The sequence below is a fragment of the Alosa alosa genome, chromosome 14 (genome assembly GCF_017589495.1).
Source record: "Alosa alosa isolate M-15738 ecotype Scorff River chromosome 14, AALO_Geno_1.1, whole genome shotgun sequence".
In the NCBI taxonomy this organism is placed as follows: Eukaryota; Metazoa; Chordata; class Actinopteri; order Clupeiformes; family Clupeidae; genus Alosa; species Alosa alosa.
In genome coordinates, this window is record NC_063202.1 from 2,400,408 (window position 1) to 2,412,803 (window position 12,396).

Genomic DNA, 12,396 nt, shown 5'->3' on the forward strand with positions numbered 1-12,396 from the left:
ATTGTGTTACATGCTTCAAATGTAAAGCACTTTGAGCTGCATTCTGTGTATGAAAGGTGCTATACAAATAAAGCTTATTATTATTACAGTGCATGAAAATGCACTGTACTGTTCTTCCTAGGCTTCTTCTTCTTATTACAGTGCATGAAAATGCACTGTACTGTTCTTCCTAGGCTTCTTATTCTTATGATTCTTATTCTTCTTCTAACGCACTTAATGTAGCTTCAACCGTTTAACGTAGAAACTTCATTCAAACTATGTTACGTAGGTCTTACTTTTTATTTTTCAGCTTTGTAACTTTTATACTTTTTAAACTATTAATTAAAAACTAATCAAAATTTCCCCATTGACTTAACATTATGATTATGACATCACAATACGGCCGTTAAGCAATTAGAATCCTATGGCAGGTGTTTGGGCCACCTGGATCAACTGCCAGTCTCAGGCTTTAAGCATACAAACTGGCCCTATTAAGACTACACATCCTGTTCAACTGCTTCCTCTGCCAAAAACTGTTTCAAAACAAAAGTTCTCACTACAATATTTCACTGTTAAACAATTTAACCCTTTAAACTACTGAACCTTTTAACTGTTCAGCCATTGTAACTGTTACTTATCATCAACTATGCCTCCTACCCACTGTAGCTGGTTAGCATAGTTAACATGTTAGCATTGCTAACATTGTTAGCATTGTTAACATTTTTAACAAAACTGCTAAAAATGATTAGCTAAGTTAGCTAAGTAACATGGTTAGCATAGTTACCATGCTAGCATCTTAGCATGCGAGTTAGCATTGTTAGCAAAACTGTTGAAAATGATTAGCTAAGTTAGCTAAGTAACATGGTTAGCATAGTTAGCACGCTAGTTAGCATAGTTAGCATAACTGCTAAAAATGATTAGCTAAGTTAGTTAAGTAACATGGTTAGCATAGTTAGCATGCTAACATGCTAGTTAACATAGTTAACATAACTGCTAAAAATGATTAGCTAAGTAACATGGTTAGCATAGTTAGCATGCTAACATGTTAGCATGTCAGTTAGCATTTTTAGAAAAACTGCTAAAATCATTAGCTAAGTTAGCTAAGTAACATGGTTAGCATAGCTAGAATGTTAACATGCTAGTTAGCATAACTTTTAAAAATGATTAGCTAGGTTAGCTAAGTAACATGGTTAACATAGTTAGCATGCTAATTAGAATAGTTAGCATACCTACTAAAAATGATTAGCTAAGTTAGCTAAGTCACATGGTAAGCATACTTAACATGTTAGCATGTTAGTTAGCATAGTTAGCATACCTACTAAAAATGATTAGCTAGGTTAGCTAAGTCACATGGGTAACATAGTGTTAGTTAGCATAACTACTAAAAATGAAAACATTAGCTAGGTTACCTAAGTTAAGGAACTTGGTTAACATTATTATCTTTGTTAACATAGTTAGCATAACTGCTAGCAAACATTAGAGCCATTCCAACTGTCAGTTATCGTCAACTATCTACCTAAATAATTTAACCATTTAAACTATCCACCTATTTAACTGTTCAGTCATTCCAACTATATTAAACCTCATCTACTTAGCAACCAATATAGTTTGTTTTTACTCTGTATGATATTTTACATCATATTTTTGCATTTTCATGCACTGTATTTCCTTCAGGAAATGCTTTTCTAGTTATTATTATTATTATTATTATCATTATTATTATTAGAGTGCATGAAAATGCAATCTACTGTTATCCGATTTCTTCTTATTACAGTGCATGAAAATGAACTGTACTGTTCTTCCTAGGCTTCTTATTCTTCTTCCTCCAAACGCATTTAATGCAGCTTCAACCGTTTAACGTAGAAACTTCATTCAAACTATGTTACGTAGGTCTTACTTAGGACAAGAGTGCTATGTATTTTCCAGCTTTGTAACTTTTATACTTTTTAAACTATGAATTAAAAACTGTTCAAAATTTCCCCATAGACTTAACATGGGCTGATGACATCACAATAGAGCCGTTAAGCAATTAGAATCCTATGGCAGGTGTTCAGGCCACCTGTCCCAACTGCCATTCTCAGGCTTTAAGCATACAAACTGGCCCTATTAAGACTACACATCCTGTTCAACTGCTTCCTCTGCCAAAAACTGTTTCAAAATAAAAGTCCTCACTACAATATTTCACTGTTAAACAATTTAACCCTTTAAACTACTGAACTTTTTAACTGTTCAGCCATTGTAACTGTTACTTATCATCAACTATGACTCCTACCCACTGTAGCTAGTTAGCATGGTTAGATAGTTAAAGATGTTAACATTGCTAACATTGTTAGCATTTTTAGCAAAACTGCTAAAAATGATTAGCTAAGTTAGCTAAGTAACATGGTTAGCATAGTTAGCATGTTAGCATTTTTAGCAAAACTGCTAAAAATGATTAGCTTCAACCGATTCAACTGATTGCACCTGTATCAACTGCTTTCTACTGAACTAGACCAACTCTCTCTGTGTTTCTCCATTCTACAAGGATATAAGACACATTTCATCCAACTTTCTATCCATTCATCCTCTTCAAACCATTCACTCATCCACCCATTAAACTATCCATCAACATCCATTAAACAATCTGCCTATCAACATCCATTCAACTTTCTGTCTATCAACATCCATTACACTATCTACATTTAACTTTTAAACTATATAGTCTGTCTCAGGCTTTAAGCAAACAATATGGCTCTATTAAGACTGCTGTTAAGCAATTAGAATCCTAGGCCAGGTGGCCAGGCCACCTGCACCCTATCAGTTTCTCAGGCTAACCTTTTAAACTATCCACCTATTTGACTGTTCAGTCAGTCCAACTATATTAAACCTCATCTACCTAGTTCAGTCATTCCAACTATATTAAACCTCATCTACCTAGCAAATAATTTAACCATTTAAACTATCCACCTATTTAACTGTCCAGTCATTCCAACTATATTAAACTTTGTCTACCTAGCAAATCATTTAACCTTTTAAACTATCCACCTATTTAACTGTTCAGTCATTCCAACTATATTAAACCTCATCTACCTAGTTCATTCATTCCAACTATATTAAACCTCATCTACCTAGTTCAGTCATTTGAACTATATTAAACCTCATCATGTTGGTTGCCAATTAGCACATCATCTGTTTTTAACAATATATTTCACACCATATGTTTTGCATTTTCATGCATTGGTAATTCCTGGAATTATGCTTCTAGTTACAGTGCATGAAAATGCACTGTACTGTTCTTCCTAGGCTTCTTCTTATTCTTCTTCTTCTTCTAACGTTTAATGCAGCTTCAACCGCTTAACGTAGAAACTTCATTCAAACTATGTTACGTAGGTCTTACTTAGGACATGGGTGCTATGTATTTTTCAGCTTTGTAACTTTTATACTTTTTAAACTATTAATTAAAAACTGTTCAAAATTTCCCCATAGACTTAACATGGGCTGATGACATCACAATAGAGCCAAGTTAAGCAATTAGAATCCTATGGCAGGTGTTCGGGCCACCTGTCCCAACTGCCATTCTCAGGCTTTTAAGCATACAAACTGGCCCTATTAAGACTACACACCCTATTCAACTGCTTCCTCTGCCAAAAACTGTTTCAGAATAAAAGTCCTCACTACAATATTTCACTGTTAGACAATTTATAGCTGTAAATTACTGTACCTTTTAACTGTTCAGCCATTGTAACTGTTACTTGTCATCAACCATGACTCCTACCCACTGAAGCTAGTTAGCTAAGTTAGCTAAGTCACATGGTTAAGATAGTTAAGATGCTTTAGCATTACCATTTTTAGCAAAACTGCTAAAAATGATTAGCTAAGTTAGCTAAGTCACATGGTTAAGATAGTTAGCATGCTAGCATGCTAGTTACCATTTTTTAGCAAAACTGCTTAAAATGATTAGCTAAGTTACATGGTTAGCATAGTTAGCATGCTAACATGTTAAGATGCTAGTTAAGATTTTAGCAAAACTGCTTAAAATGATTAGTTAAGTCAGCTAAGTAACATGGTTAGCATAGTTAAGATGTTAGATGCTAGTTAGCATAACTGCTAAAAATAATTAGCTAAGTTAGCTAAGTCACATGGTTAGCATACTTAGCATTTTAACATTGTTAGCATGCTAGTTAGCATAGTAACTTGGTTAACATTATTATCTTTGTTAATATAGTTAGCATAACTGCTAGCAAACATTAGAGCCATTCCAAGTGTCAGTTATCGTCAACTATCTACCTAAATAATTTAACCATTTAAACTATCCACTTATTTAACCGTTCAATCATTCCAACTATATTAAACCTTATCTACCAAGTAAATTATTTACCTATATAAACTATCCACCTATTTAACTGTTGAGTCATTCCAACTATATTAAACCTCATCTACCTAGCAACCAATATAGTTTGTTTTTACTCTGTATCATATTTGACATCATATTTTTTGCATTTTCATGCACTGTATTTCCTTCAGGAAATGCTTTTCTAGTTATTATTCTTCTTCTAACGCTTTTTCTGCATTTAATGCGGCTTCAACCGTTTAATGTAGAAACTTCATTCAAACTGCGTTACGTAGGTCTTACTTAGGACAGGTGTGGAATGTATTTTTCATATTTGTAACTTTTATACTTTTTGAACTATTAATTAAAAACTATTAAAGGTCCAGTATGTAGGAAATAATGGAAAATAAACTGTAACCATTCCAAAAATGATCACCATATGTTGTCAGAGAGTAAGGAAACACGATGAATTGAAGTAATGGCTTATTTGACAACATTACTCTAACCTGTAAAACCCTGTAAAACCCATGAAAAAAAATGAGTTACGGGGCGGAATGTCTTAGAATTTTCGTTTATGTTTTGAACGATTAATTCTAGAATAGCGATTAATAATGGGCTAGCTGCCCTCCCTATTTGGGTTGCCAAATTAGCAAAGGCCAACTGTCAACAGCTGTCAGTTGTAGTCATGAACGCCACGAGGCAGGCAAATTTCCAAAATTAAAACAATAAACAAATTAAGTGGACATCAGAGGAGCTTCCTGAGATGGTGACGCCTTCGCCAAACGAAGAATATCAAGTGTGACGAGAGAGCTGGCCATATTTCTCCACAACAGGTAGCCTAGGCTAAACTTCAGCTAAATATGTTACGTTGGTTAGAGAGGTATTTTTTGTTTTCACTGTTTCCGTAATGTGTAGCTGGGTCATGGTTGGAGAAACGTTAAAGCAGCTGCAGGTCAACTAACGTTAGCTAAGTCTTCATTACATCTGGCAACCCAGAAGAGGCTCGCGTCTGGTAGTCTTGAGAACGTTCACCAGTGTTTTGATTTTGGCCTGCAGAACGTTCAGTAACAATCCTACAAATCGCACCTTTAAAATTTTCCCCATAGACTTAACATTGGCGATTATGGCATCACAATAGAGCACTTAGAATCCTATGCCAAGTGTTCCGGCCAGAGCCATATGGTTCCGGCCACCTCCAGCAACTGTCTGTCTCAGGCTTTAAGCACACAATCTGGCTCTCTTAAGACTACAGATCCTGTTCAACTGTTTCCTCTGCTTCAAAAAACTGTTTCAAAATAAAAGTCTCCACTACAATAATTCCCTATTAAATAATTTAACCATTTAAACTATCCAACTATTTAACTGTTCAACTATTTAAACTGTCAGTTATCATTAACTATGCCTCTAGCCTACTATATTAAACCACCACCTACCTAGCAACCATTGAAATTAAGCATCTATGTCAGTTTCCATAGCAACCAAGATGATTATACTAGCAAACCACTGTAGTAACTCTTTTATTTCTGATAGTAGCCACCATGGACACCCTAGCAACAACCTAGAAATGACTTCAAGTACCCTAGCAACAGCCTAGCAACCACATTCACAGTTAAAACCTAGCAACCAGCATAGCAACCACCATAACTACTCTAGCAACAGTCAGTTGTCATCAACTTTGACTCCCGTCAACTGTTTCCTCTCCCCACAACTGTTTCAAAATAAAAGTCTTCACTGCTATAATCCCCTATTAAATTATTTAACCATTTAAACTATCCAACGTTTTAACTGTTCAACTATTCAAACTGTCAGTTGTCATCAACTATGACTCCTGTCAACTGTTTCCTCTGCCCAAAGCTGTTTTAAAATAAAAGTCCTCACTACAATAATTCCCTATGAAATATTTGAACCAATCCAACTGTCAGTTGTCATCAGCTATGACTCCCGCCAATTGTGTCCTCTGTCCACAACTGTTTGGCAGCCTGGGCTTTTCAGTCAACTAGTGTGATCAACTCCCAATCTATATTCAACTTTTAAACTGTCTACTTTTAAACTATCAACTTTTATTAAGCTGTGCAACCACCATGTCTGTCCTAGCGTCATTTTCATGCACTCGTAATTCCCTGGAATTACATTCTCTAGTTATGATTGTTGCCTTCTGATGGTATCTTGCTAATTCACTGAACTGCATTAGGTGACACAAATGGTATTGCCTTTATCTTATAACTCCTTGTCTGAGCGACTACCAGGCCTGTGGTTTTTTAAAGTCAGATGTTCCCTGACAAAGACATTCGAAAATTAAGAATGTTTATTGACTTGAAAAATACACTAATTTTTGCAAACTCCCTTCATTCAACCCTTGAAGACATCGCGGTCTGGTGCGCTATGTAGATCATTTCTCGTACCATTTAATTTCTCAGAATTTAGGTCTACTAGTCCTACAATAACGTCATCACCAAATACATCTTTTATTTTTAGTTGATCAACCACAAAGAGTAGCATAGGCCTACTGTGCACAGTGCACTGACGACTGTAGCAGCCCAAGGTAACCAGTTGTTGTAGATGAGAGGCAACCCCTTGTTTCAGATAGCCTGTACAACATGTTACCTGGGTGTTGCCTACGTTATTAATTAATGGTAGCCTACAATAGTTAATTGATTCGCGTAACATATTAGTTGGCTCAAAGAGTAGGGAATCAGGATGGAGAGTCACGCTGTGTTGCTTTTGGCGGGATCGAATCCAGTTTAATGCTAGTTTTCAAAACATAGATTTTTACATGTCTTTTGTCCGAGTGGCTGTAATGTAGCCGAAATCATGGCGTATGAAAAGACTTCAAACCGCCTAAAACAACTTGTTTGTGAATGTCTGACAACTGCTGCAGCGCATGCACGCATAAGGAAACCAGTAGGTGGAGAAACCAGAAGGCACACAACACCGAACGATTTTAAGGCTATTTCAGCATAGGCTACTCAATGGTGCTATTTCACACGCATTATAGCGACCCCCACTCACCAGGGTTAGGTGGAAGGTGTTAATAGACGACATGAAAGCCTACAGTGGACTAGGGCTGTCAAAATTGCTCAAAAATTACGTTCGAATATCCCCTCTAAAATAAACACATGTATTCAATATATTGGAATATCTAGGCTATATTATTTGGCGCATTATGTCAGTGACGTGCATCATGTCATCTGTTTTAACTTTTGTATGGTTATTGCTTGACAGGGGGATCCCAAGCAGCTTTCAGCCATAAGGCATTTCCTAATTCACCCGACACTGATATTCAAAATGTTGAAACTATTTCGGCATAGCCTATAAGCAGTTTAATTAAATGTAATGTTAGTTGTAAACAAACGGGCTACTTGGTGAGGCTTGGCCTCACAGATGCTGCCGATGCCTTAAATGGCAATACAAATCTTCACGATAGGCCTATTAACTGACCGCCTGATTCACGCTGGCGGGGGCAGGGGGGCCATCAGACATTTGTTCCCAAGGGTCTATGAATTGTTAATCCGCCCCTGCCCCAACGAATGCAACTTTCCACCTCTGAGACAGCTGAAAAGAAGTCTAGAGGGACTCCTAACTCACCTCCTAAGACCTACTTACTGTAGGCTGCCTAAACCACAGGACTTTTTGGGCAAGCCTGCATTCGAGGCAGGCCTTCTGTTGAAGAATTTTATATAAATCCTGGGCTTAACAGTAATCCTCCTACCCCCGCTACCACAGCTGTGGATAGTGTGGCATGCTCACGCTTTATGTCTCCTTCTTGCAAACTAGGCCTATAGCCCAAATCCATTTACGCCTTCAAAAAATAACAACTTGCCAGATATGCCTTCATATCTTTGGGCTTCATTCAGCATTTTGTTCTTCCACTGGAAATTACTCTTCTACATTTGCTGCCTGCTGCATCCTTTCTGTTTGTATTGTTTAGAAAATGTTTGACGTCTTGAGTTAATGCATTAAACATTGTTTGCTGGTAACCAGCCACAAATAGCCTATAGATTATTGCGTGTGTACATTCTCTATTCTCTCCAAAATGTGCCCGTTCTATAGGCCAAACCCATGAACAAAGACGCATTGATATCTGCAATAGTTTTTGGCGAAACAAGCTCACAGCCGAACGAGTCATAGCACTGAAGGGAGAGGCAACTGGCATGTGATCTCCCCACGGGCCAATGGATGTACAAGTTTTCTCCTGTGCCTACGATATTTAATCCAGTGTTTTGTCAAGTTGCAAAATCCTATTCGTTTTAACGAATTTTTATGATAGTATGAAGTACTTTTTGTATAGGGTACAATCTTAATTGCTTTATACTCAATACTTGACTTGGGTATTGCATCTGTCTATTGAAAGTGAGAATGTGGCATGTGATCTACTGTGTAGGCTTCATAAAATAAAATAAACAGATTGCTAATGGCCTACAAGCTGATCTGGGGTGCGTTTCCCGTACAACTACGGAGGTTAGCTTTTTACTAACAGGATGCATCGTTCAACTAACCAACATGTAAGTTACGACTGTTTCCCAAAACTGTCGTGCCCACATAGTACTGTAAGTTTGGACCATGATAGTTTCCAAACTTCAGTAGTCTGGACTAAGGTGGTTAATGATGTTTAGTAGCAGGCAGGCCGGCAGATGACAGCCGCTGTTGCACAGCAGTTACCAGTCCCCTGTCCAAGAGTTCGAATCTGGGTTAAGATTTTGACAACAATATTGACATTGTTGTTTACCTAAGTTTATCTTTTGTGCAGATCATATTATCAAAATCAGAATCAGCCTTCTTGGCTTGGTTTGCGTAAACTAACAAGGACCCCCTCCATGAAAATCAAAGGCTACATATTCTTAGCTGACTAGTCAAAAAATGCGCACCACCTTATTATTATCTGCAGGTGTGTGACTTTTACTTACGTGCACATGGCTGCAAATTTACTTTTATTTTATGTATTTTCTGCCTTGGGCATTTTAAAATATGGATGTATGGTGGTTAGAAGTGTAAATATCAATTAGAAACCTAAATATATTTATAATTATTAATTTGCAAACAAATAACTGACGTCAGTGACGTCTTTGACATGAAGATCCCTGGAACTATGCTTCTACTAGCATTCTACCACAGGTCGAGAGGTGTAGTTGTAACTACACAACTTTATAATAGTGGTTGCGAACGTTCGTTGCTACTATGGTTTTGGGAAACACTAACGTAGTGTAACAATGCATTGGACTATGTAAGTTCCAAATATGAATGTAATTCTGCGGCATAAAGCAGATGTATTTGTTTATTGTACAGAAAAATAAAAATGACATGTCAAGCAGTCAATTGACTGCAGTCAAGAAGTAGGGCAAATTAATTCTGAGAAACCAAAGCGTGGGTCATAGTTGTCTAAGCCTCTATAGCGTAGCCTGTTAAAAACGTCGCAGAAGCCTACCCAAGGCTACAGATTAATTCTGAACAGTTATTTCTCTACTGGCTCAATTATCACACCACTGTTTTGATTTGCGTAGTTGCGTTAACCCAACACTGACAATAATGTAGACAGCAAATTTCGATTTCCGTTACCACCGTGTAGTCAAGCCTTAAGCCATACCCAAGTAGCCTAAATCGAGGTAAATCGAGCTTTTTCAGAAGGGGCGGCAGGCAGAGCGATGGACAGTGGCAGAGTGACGCACAGTGGCTGAAAGTGGTACTAAAGCTTCACGTAGCTTCACGCCTCGTAATGAGCGACTGAAGTGGCCATTTGAAAGCGATGCCCACTGTAGGCTCCTCTCGGGGTATGGTGCACAATGTAGGTTCAATAATGATGATTAATAATGGGTCTGAAAACATGTATTTTACTTTCCCTTAAAAGTGCAACGTGTTTTCACGTTTATCGTCCTCATCCTCACATTTTAAATTATATATAAGATCACAAATAGCTTTTTTTAGTATTATTTTAGAGAAGCTTTGTGTGATATATCGTATAAACATATCAAAATGGGTTTGACACAAATGTGTCCCTCGTAGCCAGTGCTAAATGGATTTTTTTTAAGGTGTCAAATATATCCAACGTCCAATATAGAACCAACTTTATTGCGGTTATTGCAGTTAATGTGTTTCAGTTCATCCTGGTGTTTACACTGGAAATTGTTGTCATGTCTTTCAGAGCAATGAGGGCCTTAAGAGTCCCATCCCGCCGATGCAGTTCCCTGCGTTTGAGCCTGTCTCCCCGGGGCCGCCCAGCCACGACGCAGACTCTTCTCAGGTGACCAAACGCCACAGAAAGCTCTTGAAGACCAACCCTGTGATGCGATCCCAGGGCAAAGCTTCCTTCCTTCCTCCTTCATCCTCCTCCGACTCCTCTTCCTCCTCCTCCGCTGATCCTTCCTCCAGCCAGAGCAGCTTGGAGACCTCCCGTGTCCTGGAGGCGCGGCGCCGCTGGGTCAGAGAGGTGTGCACCAAGTACAAGACCAAGATCCCGCAGAACATCACGTCAAAGCGACTCTCCCGCATATTTGTGGAAGACAAGCATAAGATCCTGTACTGTGAGGTGCCCAAGGCGGGCTGCTCCAACTGGAAACGGGTCCTGATGGTCCTAGCAGGCATCGCTAACAATGTCACAGGGATCAAGCACAACGCCGTCCACCACGGCAACCACATCCGGCAACTGGACAGCTACAAACGGGAAGGGATTGCTTACCGCCTACGGAACTACACCAAAGTGCTGTTCGTGAGGGAGCCCCTGGAGAGACTGGTCTCGGCCTACCGGGACAAGTTTGAGAGCCCCAACAACTACTACTACCCGGTGTTTGGACGGCCAATCATCAACCGTTACCGTGTCAACGCCTCCAAGGAGGCTCTGCACACCGGCAGTGGCGTGACGTTCCCCGAATTCATGCAGTACCTGCTGGATGTGCACAAGCCCGTGGGTATGGACATCCACTGGACGTCTGCCAACCACTTGTGCCACCCCTGCCTGGTGGACTATGACTTTATCGGGAAGTTCGAGACCATGGGGGAGGAGGTCAACTTCGTGCTCCACCGGATAGGGGCACCAGCAAACCTCACCTTCCCCACCTTCAAGGACAGGAACCCCTCAGCGGAGAGAACTTCCTTAAAAATAATGCAGCGGTACTTTGCACAGCTCAATGCCGCTGACTTGCAACGAGTCTATGACTTCTACTATATGGACTACCAAATGTTTAATTACTCTAAGCCCTTCCATGAGTTGTACTAAAAATATTGTCCATTACTTAATCCTTTCCCTGTCAGATCTGCATACCCTCTCCTAACTATTTCTCTGACATTATGTCATTTTAAGCTGCAAGGAGCAGTGTTACGGAACACTGTCAATTCAAACTATGCAAACTACCAGAGTAAGACTAACTAACAATAACTAACCAATTGCTGTCTTCACACTCTGATGGAGAGATGTCGAGACTGCTGCTTAAATCTCACCAGGTCTAAAACATGATCTCTCTTCCCATCTCTTGTCTTCTCTTCAGTTCCCACTTAAGGTAGAACCTCTTACCATTTAGACACATGCAGCCAGAATGACACAATTCAGTTGATACCCTGCTACTCCAAAGAAACTGAAAGGGGACCGTAAGGACCCCCGAGAGGCAGCTCACAGAGCTGGCCTGGATCCGATGAATACCGGAGTCGGTTGGCCTGTGGGGAATTTTAGGAGTAAACATATCCCCAATCCATCACCCCCCACACCACCACCACACATAGTGTAGGTAATCCACCATTGTACCCTTTAGCAAATACACACCTGGGAAAAAAAACACTGTCACAAAGCCTTTACTGACAACTATTTTGGTGAAAAAGGGCATTCAGAAAACTATATATATTATATTCTATTTTTATATGTATTTCTATGATGGGTTAATGGGGATGATGGTTTTGAGCTTAATCAAATCTTTTTATGAGTGTATGTATGTTTGTGAGGTTGTGTGTGTATTTCTTGTTTTCCTCACTAAACATTTCATTAATTTGAAGTTTCACTTTAAATGTACTCTGACCTGACCGTTCGCTCATTCAGTTGTTGACCTATTCTCTTTCCCTTGATTCAATGTCCCTGTAAAGCGATGGTAGGACATGCTGGTTTCGGACAGTACGCCTCCCAGTCAGAC

General features: G+C 39.1%; 1 protein-coding gene across 3 annotated transcripts in view; it reads left to right on the top strand.

Annotated features, from left to right (window-relative positions):
* LOC125307550 (carbohydrate sulfotransferase 8-like) overlaps nucleotides 1-12,189 on the top strand; it is a 51,394-nt gene extending 39,205 nt beyond the window's left edge. For all 3 annotated transcript variants that reach the window (XM_048263583.1, XM_048263584.1, XM_048263585.1), the window contains one exon: nucleotides 10,425-12,189. In XM_048263583.1, the coding sequence (XP_048119540.1) occupies nucleotides 10,425-11,495 (1,071 nt within the window). In that variant the 3' untranslated portion in view covers nucleotides 11,496-12,189. The remainder of the gene's footprint in view (nucleotides 1-10,424) is intronic.
* Nucleotides 12,190-12,396: the final 207 nt, after the last annotated feature.